At 35.1% G+C, this 11,147-nt stretch overlaps 1 protein-coding gene across 1 annotated transcript; it reads left to right on the top strand.

Annotated features, from left to right (window-relative positions):
- Positions 1-1,331: 1,331 nt before the first annotated feature.
- LOC145190043 (uncharacterized) lies at positions 1,332-2,883 on the top strand. The gene has a single exon (XM_080066829.2). It carries the CDS (start codon positions 1,969-1,971, stop codon positions 2,788-2,790), a length of 822 nt encoding a protein of 273 aa, XP_079922955.2. The 5' UTR covers positions 1,332-1,968; the 3' UTR covers positions 2,791-2,883.
- Positions 2,884-11,147: the final 8,264 nt, after the last annotated feature.

Consider the following 11,147-nt stretch of genomic DNA (forward strand, 5'->3'; position numbering starts at 1 on the left):
ACAAAAGCACCTTTATAAATTTCTTATTTTTATAAATTTTTCATTTTCAAGATTGATATTTTCTACCCATCGGTTAGCGAAAATTTCTAAACAATGCAATTAGCTTTGCTAAACAACACAGTCAGTAATGAACACAATTATTAAACAGACAAGAAAATCTTTGCTTTTCAATAATGAGCAAATTTAAGTAAAAAGGAAAAGCAGTTTGTTTGATTCACCATAAATGCTTTCGACGGCGCAGAGGTTTGTGGGCTTGTTGGTACTTTCCTGCTTTTGAAACTATTCGTCAAAGAAAACGGGCTACTTATTTCTATTTAATGCAATATGAAAAGTGTCAACTATCTTGATGTAACTTTAAACCTCGATGACAACTCATTCCTTCCTTATGGTAAACCAAGAGATGTCCTAAATTATGTTTATGCGGAATCCAACCACTCGCCCAACATATTAAAGCATATTTCACACGCTATCAAGCTACCATTGTCGGCCATATTACGATGAAGAAAAAAATCTGGTTATAACTAAAGTATTACATACATTTCAAAATTGCAGCCCGCTATCAACAAAAATTGCAGCCCGCTATCAACAAAAATCGTAAGCGCATTGGTTTAATCTTCGCAATAGTAAAAATGTTAGCACCAGGAAAGGAAAGCAGTTTTTAAACCTAGTTGACCAATATTATCAGTTCCACCACATCCACCACTATATATTTAATAAAAACTCCATCAAAAAGAGCTACGGCTACAAACCAAGCATAAAGGATACCATAAATTCACACAACCATCACACTCACAAACTAAATAAAATCAATCTTCGAGAAAAAACTTGTAGCTGCATAGATAAAGCAGAGTCTTTTACTTCAGCATTATCTTACAAGAAACATATACCAAGCAATTGTCCCTTTCAATAACTAAGAAATAAAAGAAAAAAAACCTATGACGGCATCAGCGAAACATCCTTTAAATAAAGATGCGCTAATCGCTAAAATTCTTTTGATATAGACAAATATAAAAACGATATTGGGTTTTGATAGCCAGAAAAAGAAGCACTTTGAGTGCTTTCAACTTTAATACTTTCAACTGCATCTGAGGCATGGTTTGTGACAACTGTTAAAGCACCAGGTGGAAAAACAATTCCTTCATTGAAACAATTTTAGAACCTTTTTCAATGAAACATTTTTAGATAATGACTTTTTATGAATAAAATAGTTTCGCATGACAAAATCGTTGCACGTATTTAAATGTTTTAAAGCACACAATTTTTTTCAATATTCTGGTGGTGGTAGGGGGGGGGGGGAGGGGAGAGGGTTGAGATCCATCAGTGATGGTTTTTATTTTTTATTTTTTCACCAATATAAATATTTAATAAATGCGTACTCTGAAAAAAAAATTGAAAAAAACGCTAAACGAGATGTCGATATTTAATGACATTATATAGAATAATTTTTCTAGACTAGAGTGGGGAAGATTAGTTGCTGAAGCATTGTACTTGCCTATCATGATGCACTTCTTATAACAGTGGAAAAGGGTAGTACTAATACTGCTGTTGACCTTGAATCATAAGTTTTCTATTTCTCGAAATGATCATCTTAAAACCTCAGTTTAAACTAATTGTGTATTTCAGCCCTAAGATATAAAAACAAAACTTTGTCAACGCCATTGTTAAACTTAGCAAACCTCTACGGACCATACCTCAAACTTTCGTGACTTTACACTTGAAAAAACATTTGAAAACCTTTCAGTTATACTTTATGGTGATATTTTGTAGTGAGCATTTGCTGCTGATTTTACTAATGGTATAATAATATATTTATCATATAAAAAACTTAAGTATCTACCATCACATTAAACTGTACGCATTAACACGTTTTATATTCCTGCTTAAATCCAAAGTACTTGTTAACCTCATAACTACTTTTATATTAAAGCATCTGCATGTATAATTAAACTAATAATCGAAAGTGAAAATATGTCAGCAAGTGTGATGGTTGTTTTGGACTTTGATGGTACAATAACAAAAGCTGATACAACTATTTTATCCTTCATGTCAAAGCAGTCATACATTCATGGGACTGACTCACAAAAACGTTTATTAATGAATTTATGGGAAGAGATTTCATTAAATTACTTTAATGGGTATAATAAAATTATTGAAATAATTTTGAAAGATAAGGATCAGTGCAGCTTTACACATCTGGAGCTTCTAATGAAGGATCTGGATGCTTATTGTTTAAAATCTCGAAAAGAACTTGCTCAGAAAAAAATTTTTGCTGACATAGATTTAAATTATGCAAATGAAGCAGTTAAATTTATTCAATTCCATAATAATGCTAAAGAGACTTTATATCACTTTAAGCAAGATCAAAGTATTGCATGCAAAGTTTTAAGTATTAATTGGTTTCCTGAACTTTTGTATGAAGCATTAATTGATTTTATATCAAAAGAAAACATTGTCACATCTAATGTACCAAAATGGGATGATAGTGAAGATTTTGGGCAAGTTTCTACCAGTTTTGGGAAAGGGGAATGGGTCAAAGAATGGACAAGTAAAAGTCAATTGAAAGTGATTTATTTGGGTGACTCTATAACTGACATATTTGCACTGTTAAATGCTGAATATGGAATATTGTTTGGTGCAAGTGATAAAACTAAAGAAATTATTAACCATTTTAAGATACGTTTAGTTCCATTGTCACAATTTAATAAACAAAGTAATAAAGACAATATTGTGTATTTCACTAATTGTTGGAGGGAAGTAAAATATTTTGTTTCTAGATTGCTTTGTCAATAATATCAAGTGTGCAAAACAAGATTAACAGAAGAATTGAATATGCAAGTGTATGATTGAATTGGAATTTGTATTTAGTTACTATTATGTTGTATAAAATTTTTTATTTTATATTAGCATATAAATTCTTATATATATAAATTATATATATATATATATATATATATATATATATATATATATATATATATATATATATATATATATATATATATATATATATATATAGCAAAAACATTCTTTATATATTTTACTTTTTCAATATAAATAAATTTAAAAAAATTAAAAATCTTTATTTTGAAAGGTATGTTTATGTGCTTATGTGAACAATAAGTGATGAATTATATAGATGATATTAAATTTTTATAAAGTACACTTAAACTTATCTTTAAAAAGATTAAATAGCAAATGATACCCTTCGCTATATAACTATTGTGTTAACAATAAAAAGTATTATACAGTTACAGAGTTTTGGAGCAGACTATTGAAGAGTATTACTTTGGGAAAATTTATCTTAGCTCAAGGTCTGCTTTAAGCTCCTTCATAGTAATAATAATAATGTTGTAATAATTTATTACTCTGATAATTGTATTTTAGTATACTCATTTGTAACATAAATTTTCTGAATGTCAACGTTGTAAACAATATGTTTAGACACAAATGCGAATATAGAGAACCAGTAGGAAAGAAATCAGCTTGTTAAATTTGCAATAAATTTTCAGAAACCCTAGAATTGCCTAACATTTGCTACTTTTCAACTTTAAGACCTCATAACCTTTGATCAAAGTATTTTTCTAAAATACTTCGTAGTTTAAACATGTAAGACGGTGTAGTCTACGAGACATAACTGTTTAAATTTTATATAGGTTCATAGAGCTCAAGTTTTTTTATATTTTTTATTCCGGCCAATTTTTATATTTTTATTCCGGCCAACAGATCACCTAACTGGCCGGATAAAAAAAAAATAACGTAAAATGCACAATTTTTCATTGAGATTATTTGACATTGAAATGAATTTACAAGATAAGTAACTTCACATTTCTGAAAACAATTGTTCAATTGAAGAAGTTTCGTTGTCTATAAAAGCTCGAGAAGATTTTGAAACTGGCGGGGAACTTATCTTGCAGATAACATCTTCTAATTTGATCCAACAAAAATCGTCTTTTGTTAGCCACTGAAAACCTTTCGAAGGCCCACTTGTGTGCATGAATTAAACTTTTACATCATTTTCTTCTTTGCGTATATCCACCACAGTGGTGATGCGCCATTTGTTTTCATATATGACGGCCAGAAATTTTCTGCAATTTTATCAACGCCTTTGATCAAACAAACTTTGCTTTCTTCTCACGGTCGTTTACATAAAGCGAAACAGCGCTTTATGTAAATGACCGTGTATTTTTTCAGCCAATCTCTTTCCTTAAATTTGATACCTCTGTGCACCTTTGAAATTTTTAACCCCAATCGTTCATATAATTTCAGGTTCTCGTAATGGATGACGTAATTCTTTTTGTCGTTCAAGTTTGGAACAAGCTTGTCCACTTTGCTTATGGTCATTCTTTCAGGAGCTAAAGGGTAATCGTTGTGCTCGTCGTGGAGACTTTCAAGGTAATCCAAATCGACTTCCAAAATACACGGCACTGATTTCCAATCGGAAAGCTCGTCATCGGTCATCCATTCAAACCCGTGAGTTGGAAAAGGTTTGCACATGGCCCATCCGTACAAGTTGTTGGCGTCAAAGTACTGGATGAAGGACGACTCTTTGTCGGGGTCAAACGAATCTCCCATGTATTTGTTATTTGAAGTTCCAAGTTGGTTCGATACCATGCTGATTCCTCCTCGGATTCCTTTCTTGATCATCAGCAGCATGTCAAAATCGCTCAGAAGCTCCAAATTGATTTTTGTTATTTTCAGAGCGGCGTCCCATGCCAATCCTGGAGAGGTGTAATACCGAGTAGGATCGAGCTTGTAATGGTTCATGCAAACGTCTCTGAAATTTTCAAAGACATCCGCCAGCATCAGCACGTCAGAGACGTTGTACAAATCGTGGTAATCTCTGAACGATTCGCAGTGAAACGTTCAGAAATGTTTTCTTCACCGCCTCTGGAACGTATGGATCAATCGATTTAAGCACATGGTTGAAACTGTTGGCGACAACATTTCTTACAGCTGTTGTCAACCAGGCAACGAATCTGGAACAGGATCGTCAAGGATGTGACGCGGAGTGATGACAGGTCGCGGAGCGATGGCAGGATTTTGCAAGTGAACCGGTTTCGGCATGAGAGCTGGTTTCCACATGACAGGTCTCGCAACGACAGGTCTTGGTGGAATTATGGACGGTTTCGGAGCGATGATAGGTTTCACAACGACAGGTCGCGGAGCAAGAACCGGTCTTTGAACAACTGGTCTCAGAGCAGGCACCGGCCTTACAAGAACTAATTGCGGCGCAGGCACCGGTCTTTGAGCAATCGTTTGCAGAGCTCCAACGAGATCAGCCTTTCGCATCTTTGAATAATTTTTCACTTTTCGCTCTTTGGCGATTTTTCGCAATTCTTTCACCGTTTTGTTTTCCATTTTTTATAACGGAAGAAATTTATTTAACTCATTTTCAATTTTCCAAAAAGAATTGAAAATTTACATCGATTTTTCATCTTCCTGTTTGAGATCCTTCAGAATTTCAACTTTATATCCATTGTCCACTTTTCCATTCTTGTTTTTTAAATGGATTTGTACTCGATCACCTCGCCCGTTTCAACATGGGTCTGTCTCAAAGAGACAGGGTTTTTTCTGATGAATTTTAACCTGGCATATTTTGGGTCAATTTCTTGCTTTTCTTTTTTTCATGTATTCTCGGTCTTCCAACATGTTTGTCCTCCTTCACATTTACAAAAGCAAATCTTTACTGATCAGATTATTTTCAACCGCAAGAATCACCAACGAAATTAAATTGTTCGCCGTTTTTTGAAATGCCATTTTCTTTCTGAAAATTTTTAAAACATTTTCTTGTGTATCCCATTTTTTATTTGGAATGAAATTTATTTAACTCGATTCAATTTTTTAGATCTTTCAGATTCGTGAAAATCACAAGTGATTTTTAAATTCTCCGAAAAGAATTTTAAAAAATCCATGGATCCTTCAGATCTTAAAAATACTTTGAGTTTAAGCAACAGGTCCATACCATCTCCTCCAACTCTACGTCTGACTTTTCATTCGCATATTTCCATTTTATATGTAATAATTCATTAAAGAAATTATAAAGAAATAAAAATAAATAAAAAAAAACTAAATAAAAATAAATAAAATAAAAAATAAAAAAAACTTTATGAACAATTTTACGTTCTTCAGAGTATCTTTAAAAGTTGTTTGCTTGAATTCCGGCATTGGCACTGAACATGTCTCGGATGGTTGACAGTTCTTCTTTTGACATGTTTGTGAGCATTTCACAAAAGGTATTCCTTTGGAAGATTTTTGACGTTGTGCAGGAATTCAAGCAAACTTTTCGAGTTGTTTGAAGCAGGAACCGGTTTTTGAACAATCGGACGCGGAGCAGGGGCCAACACAGGTAACGAATCTGGAACAGGCTCGTCAAGGATGTTACGTGGGGCAGGTCTCACTTTTTGGACTTTAGTGTTTTCCATCTTTTTTATTTGGGAAGAAATTTACTTAACTCAAATTCAATTTTTTCAATTCTGCACAGGATTTTTTAAATTCTCCAGTGATTTTCGCAATTTCGCAGTTTTCGTACACGACGTCGATCGTGCGGAGCAAAATCGCGATTTTCAGTTTTCCGGCGATTCTTTTTTTTTCCTCGAAATCGCAGTCCAAATGAAGCACGTGCCTGTTGATTGCCCTATGCTTTTCCCCCTTATTCAGGTTGTTCCAATCTCTGACGTGCTCATTGATTTCTTTTTCCATTCGTGAAAATTCAGACTCGTAACCCCACACGAGTTTGTAAAGCTTGTCTCTTTCCTCCTCGCTGAACAAGCTCGGGATTTGAAAACCTCCGTTTTCGGTGACGTAAAAAGAATCACAAAACACGCCCCCTTTTCCAAACGCAAGAAGCTCGAGATGCTTTTTCTTACCCCCATCGGTCTCTTTCGAGCTGCACTCCAGAAAAAACGGATAAAAGCGATTAATTTTTTTTTTCTTCTTGTTGAAAATATTTTAGATCGGTTTTCTCGGTCTTCATACAGGTCTCTCTTACAGGTCTTCATACAGGTCTTCATACAGGTCTCTCTTCCTTCACATCTTCCATCAATTCGCTTTTGTCGATCAGATTATTTTCAACCGCAAGCATCAGTAGCGACATTTTACTTTTTGACATTTTGGAAATTCCGTTTTCTTTCAGCAATTTTTTCAAATCCTTTTTCGTATATCTCATTTTTAATACGTAAAGAATTATTATTTAAAATAATCAATAAACAACATTCATTCTGTTTCCGTCTGATTTGATCCTGAGCAATTTGTTAGAGATGACAACGGCAAAGGCTTGAGTTCCTGCAGGAACGTTTGCATTAAAGGTGGCTTTGATTTGCACGTCCAGAACTGTAGATTTTAACATCTTAGCCTGCTTGCTCACATCAAATACAAAAAGTGGACAAATGTACCTGTAATTTAAGGCTGACAAATTCGGTTGAGCGATGATATCGCTGATTCCATTCCATGGCGGCGTCTCTGTAAGCCCTTGAGAATTTGTTGTTTGGGAAGGATAAGTCGTAATCGACAGCAGGGTATCTTTCACTGTTTAAAGTGATGTACATGTTTTCCAAGTCGCAGTGATCAAGTACGGAAGGCTTAAGATCTTGGCTGCCATCTCTATTGGTTTGGAATCCAACAATGATGTACCTAGGCCTTTCACTGGCAGATCTGGCGCTCAACCTCCAACTGAATGTATTCGATACAGGCATAGCAATTGTGTCACACCTCTGGATCTGAACGCTAATGGCACATCCACTTTTGATTGAATGATCTTGTAAAGATTGTGGCTCGCCGAAACAGAGGGCGTGACATGAGGAATAAACAAGGACACTTTGCTAAGATCCACTTTTTCTGCGGCTGTTGCGGCTGCTTTAAAAATCGCATCACTATCGCTCTTTCTCACAAGAGTAATCGTGTGTTTAAATCCGTCAAGCACTTTATCGTAATCTTTGCATAATCCAAAAATGCTCTTTAACGGAATGCAGAACAAAAATGTTCCTTCACCTGTAGTCTGTGAAATGATGTAATTTTATCTGTTTTTAAATCCAGTGTTATTGGTAAGATCTGCATCAGCCGTTGTGTCTCTTTGCCACAGCTGATTTATATCCTCAGATATTTGAAACTCCACTGGATATTTGAGATAACCAAGCATGGTGGTGGCATGACCTGGATTGTATATGGTTTCCACTTCTTGATTAGACAATTGATAGGAAATCTGGCCGAACAAGTGCATGATGCCGTTGTTTGCAAGAGTAACGACGTCTGTATTCGCGTAGGCTGTTCCATCCGCTTTTGTTAGTCTTCCTTCGACCAAAATGTACGCTTCAGATGGAAGCGTGAACAAGTCTTGCTGCTCAATGTTGGTTCTTATTTCTCCAGTATTATTAAAATTGATACTAACTGGTTCGTATTCGTGAAATTCAAATCTCTCAATTTCTTCATCAACAATGATCTCTTCTGTAAAATTTAAAACATCGGAATTTGCCATTTTTTTATATAAAAGAAAAAAAATTTAATGCTTTAACGGATTCGAAGAATTTTATACGAAGATCACGCCATTTTTATTCCATATCCTATTTTTACAAGGTCTTGTATTCTGATGACGTTTTTATTTGACAACTTTTTTTTCAACAACCCCCCATACATGGGATAATCATCCATGAGTGACGCGCTTGGCACCGTTATTGCTAGTTTGCTGTTAACCATTTCTGAAATGATGTCTTTGCTTTTCTTAGTGAGGTCCTTCGGATTTGGTGTTCCAGTCTTGGCATACAATTTCTCTATGGTCCTTTTACCCTTGTCAATGACCACGTCTTTAGCGGTGGATATGGCGGAAGAAGCCAGCTCTTTTCCTGCCGATTTCGTTGCCATGATTGCTTCTCTTCCCAGCTCGCTTTTTCGATGTGGCTGCTCTTCTTAAAAAATTCTTCAACGTGTCGATTATTCCGCTTCCTCCGACAACGTGTTTCTTAACATATCTATTTCTGTAAACGATCATTTTTTGTAAGTAAAAAAAAATATTTTGCATCGATGTACCTCATCATTGATTTATACTCGTTTTTATTAATGACATTTCTCAACAGCTCGTCGCATATAGTCACTGCCTCATTTGTCGACCCTGTATTTCCAGCATGCCAAGCAGCTACGCTCAAGTGAAGCATTTGCACGAGCGCATTCGGATCGCTCGGAAGTACGATTACTCCAGACCCTTTTTTGTCTCTAGTTTCACTTTTAATTTTATCTCAAATAGGCTTTATTATTTTCCGATATTTTTCGCTCTTTGAGGCTTTAGGTCTGTTGGATTAGACTCTGAATATATGGCGCCAGTGTCTGTAAGTATTTTTGAGTAATTTTAAAGATCTTCCTCTGTAAGGTCGTTTATATTAGGAGGAGTAGATTTTGTCACAAGCTCCCAAAGACCTTTTGTTCCTTCATACCTTTCTCCGCCAATTACCATATCATTTCCATCCACAGACATCTCCATTGGTCCGAAATACATTTTACCACCTACTTTACTCTTTTCGAAATTTCTTTTCGTGCTGTATTTATGACGCGCATTGTACCTGTCTAAATAGTAGGACGAAATATTGCCCAATTCATGTGGGTCTTTTAGGTCCATGGTGGACTCTAAATTTTATTTTGCATTTTGTTTGCAACTATGTCCGCCATGCTTTTTATCACCTTTTTATTGCTTTCAATGAGAGGCTTGTAAAGCTTGCTCAAATCAGTCTGAAAATCAGCATCTGAAAGATTGTAATTGATACTGTTCTGACAAATTCTCATTCTGCTCTCAATTACTTCTCTCACAAGCTCATCCCTCTTATTCGGGTCTTGTATTTTAAAAAAAGACATTTTTTATAATACGGGAAAAAAAAATCTCAAACACGATGAGATTGAGTTAGTGATATCCGAGGAGATCCTTCGAATCCGTGGAAAATCATGATTTTTTAAATTTCACTTGTGAAATCACGGGAAAATTTTTTAATTTTTTTTTTAATACGTTGTTAAATGCTTTTATTGCTTAATTCCTTCCTTCCTTTATCCATGACTCTTTTGTGATTTCATCAATGCTTGTTTTTGTCTTTGTCCTTATTTCGTTTGCCATGGACTTGAAATTTTGAAGCTCGCTCAAAATCAAGTGGTACTCAGAATCGCTCACCACACCATCCATCAAAGTTTTTGAAATGTGGTCGCAGATGGTGTTCAATTTTGACTCTTCTAGAACTTTCACACTTTCGTGCTTCTCCGCTTTTAGTGTCAGGTTTTTGTTGACTTGCCCGCCGATGATGGACAAAAAACCTACTCCCAATGCAACGCTCTTGCACACAATCGCCACTGGGGCGGCAGCAATGGTTGACAAAAATCCGATTCCGACGGCTCCAAGAGCAAGACACATGGCCTGCATCCCTTCGTCAGCATTTTTTATTATTTTAAAAGCGCGATGATACTTTTTGCTAAGAGCCACTCTTTTCTCCATCTCCAACTCAATCTCTTTTTGGATCTCGCTGATCTTCTGAAGGTGGTAATGGTGACTTTCATCTACTGGAGCCGTCAGAATCGATGGATAAAGTTTTTTCAGGCTCTTTGAACTTGCACGAACTGTAGTTCTCATTTGACAAATAACAATTCTCGTTGCAATTATACTCCATTTTTTATTTAACAAAAAAATAAAAAATTTTTTTGATCCATTTTTTTTGGATGAGTTTATTTTGCATAATGCGTTGGGTTTAAAAAGTTCACAAAGCACAAACTCTTTCCCTTTTTAATGATCACGTGCGAATCGCTGTTGTTATAAATCTCCATGATGACCTGATTGACAGATTCTGAAATCACCATATGGTGATTGAAATAATCCAGTTTTGATTTTATGCACTCCCTCAAATTTACCAAAGCAAGTCCTCTTTCAAGCCCAATTCCAAACATATTAGTGATTTTCTGATGAGACAATCGATTCAATTTAATGTCTTTTTGAGCAAATATTTCGTATCTGCAACCCACTTTCGTTGGAGTGTGATTCAAATCCTGATCGAAAAACAATGTGGATTTATTCTATCCTTCGATCATAATGAACAAATTTTTTAAAACTCTGCGTCTCCATTTTTTTTTGTTACGAAAAAAATTATTTTTTCTCGCATTTTTTCTGGCGATGTATTCTTCGCCTTCTT

This window comes from Hydra viridissima, unplaced genomic scaffold (assembly GCF_058129835.1).
Source record: "Hydra viridissima isolate aposymbiotic clone 2 unplaced genomic scaffold, HvirCarnegie_v1 scaffold_2, whole genome shotgun sequence".
NCBI classification, from domain to species: domain Eukaryota; kingdom Metazoa; phylum Cnidaria; class Hydrozoa; order Anthoathecata; family Hydridae; genus Hydra; species Hydra viridissima.